Raw genomic sequence first — 1,633 nt, 5'->3', positions numbered from 1 at the left:
TATGTCAGATTCATATATAATATAATATAATGCTTAATTTGAAAATATCATTTTGAGAACTTATTTAAATTATTCATCATCTCCATTTTGTTGGTTATTACAAAAAAAGACCAAAGAAAAAGTGCAAAACATTAATTATAAATTCAAATATATTTTATATATATGTATCTCTCTTTCATTTAGTTGTTTATCAAAAATATGAAAAATTTGAGAGTCTTTATTTCAAAAGGAAATCCAAATTATTAATTGACATATGTAAATGGCAGATCTTGAAGATGAAGCTGTGGCAACAGAGGCCGAGGAAAATGAGGAAGCTCAAGAAGCCAAGGAAGAAGATGAAGCGCCAGAAGATCTGGAAGTCGAAGAAGAAGCTCTCGAGGAAGCTGAAATTGATCCTTTCGAGCTGCTCAACGAGGACACCGAGGACAATGAGGAGCAGGAACGAATGTATCGTGAATATCTCGATTTGACGAAACAAATCGATTGTCAGAAGAACATTATTAACAATATGTTGGCAAGAAAAATGAATTTAATTGATCAACAATGTAAAACTCGCAAGGATAAAGCGGACCTCAAGAAATTGCGAATTTGCATCGATCAGGAGAACATTAAATTGCACACTATGACAAATCGGGCAATTCAGCTGCAAAACTTCGGATCAGCTCGTTTATATGGCGACATCGAACTGCCGATCGATGATTTTGAGCAGAATATATTCATGCCTCCTCCGCCAAGTTGTTGTTCCAGTTATCCATCAACCTCCAAGCGACGTGGCACACAATTAACGGCGCAACAAATTTGTGATGCTTGTGAGGCATGTGGCACTTCGAAGGGTTGCAGTCCTTGCAATCCTTGCAAGCCATGCGATCCTTGTAATCCTTGTAATCGTTGCAATACCTGTGGTGAATGCAATCCTTGTACTAATTCGTCTACTGATTCAGATGATGCTTGTTGTACTTGAAGAAATGTGCTATATAAATATATTATTGATTGTCTAAATTGGATTTGAGTTCTATATACAATTATGGGTATTTTCTATTTATTTTTTAATAGTTGAATAAATTATTTTTAACAAATTGTGGAATTCGAAATATTTTTATATAAAAATCTTAGTTGAGGAGAACTAAGATTTTTCTTCATAAAGATTTCTTGACTGTTTTAGTAGAGCTGAATAAGCAAACCGATAGCTAAAATATTTTAGTTTACCTGAAATATACAATTTTTGTAAATATTAAATTTCTGAAACCAAAAACTATAAAATTTACTTTGTTTATTTTTTCCAATCTTCAATGATTATAAAAGATGTTGTTAATTAAAATTAATTACAACAAGTAAGAAAGCTACAGTCGAGTGTACTCGACTGTGAGATACCCGCTACCCATTTTTAATAAAAGCAATATATTTTGCGGTATTATTCTCAAAATATACCGAATATACTCCAAAAATACTAAAAATATACCAAATAGTATATGTGGTATATCGATATAGTACCGCATTCAAAATATACCATAGACGGCTCAATATACCAGATTGTCAGCCAAAGCAACTAAGACCCATAGTAAGTAGGCGTTTTTGCCCATACAAAAGTATTTCTTTAATAACTTCGACAATTTTTATCTGATCGCAACCAAAT

At 32.5% G+C, this 1,633-nt stretch overlaps 1 protein-coding gene across 1 annotated transcript; it reads left to right on the top strand.

The window, feature by feature from the left end:
• The first annotated feature begins 221 nt into the window (after nucleotides 1-221).
• Nucleotides 222-978, top strand: LOC117568889 (keratin, type I microfibrillar 48 kDa, component 8C-1). The gene has a single exon (XM_034249789.2). The coding sequence runs from the start codon at nucleotides 260-262 to the stop codon at nucleotides 959-961; it is 702 nt and encodes a 233-aa protein (XP_034105680.1). The 5' UTR covers nucleotides 222-259; the 3' UTR covers nucleotides 962-978.
• The last annotated feature ends 655 nt before the right edge of the window (nucleotides 979-1,633 follow it).

The sequence above is a fragment of the Drosophila albomicans genome, chromosome 3 (genome assembly GCF_009650485.2).
Source record: "Drosophila albomicans strain 15112-1751.03 chromosome 3, ASM965048v2, whole genome shotgun sequence".
In the NCBI taxonomy this organism is placed as follows: Eukaryota; Metazoa; Arthropoda; class Insecta; order Diptera; family Drosophilidae; genus Drosophila; species Drosophila albomicans.
Note: the sequence above shows the minus strand (reverse complement) of the source record. Positions and strands in the feature narration are given on the sequence as shown.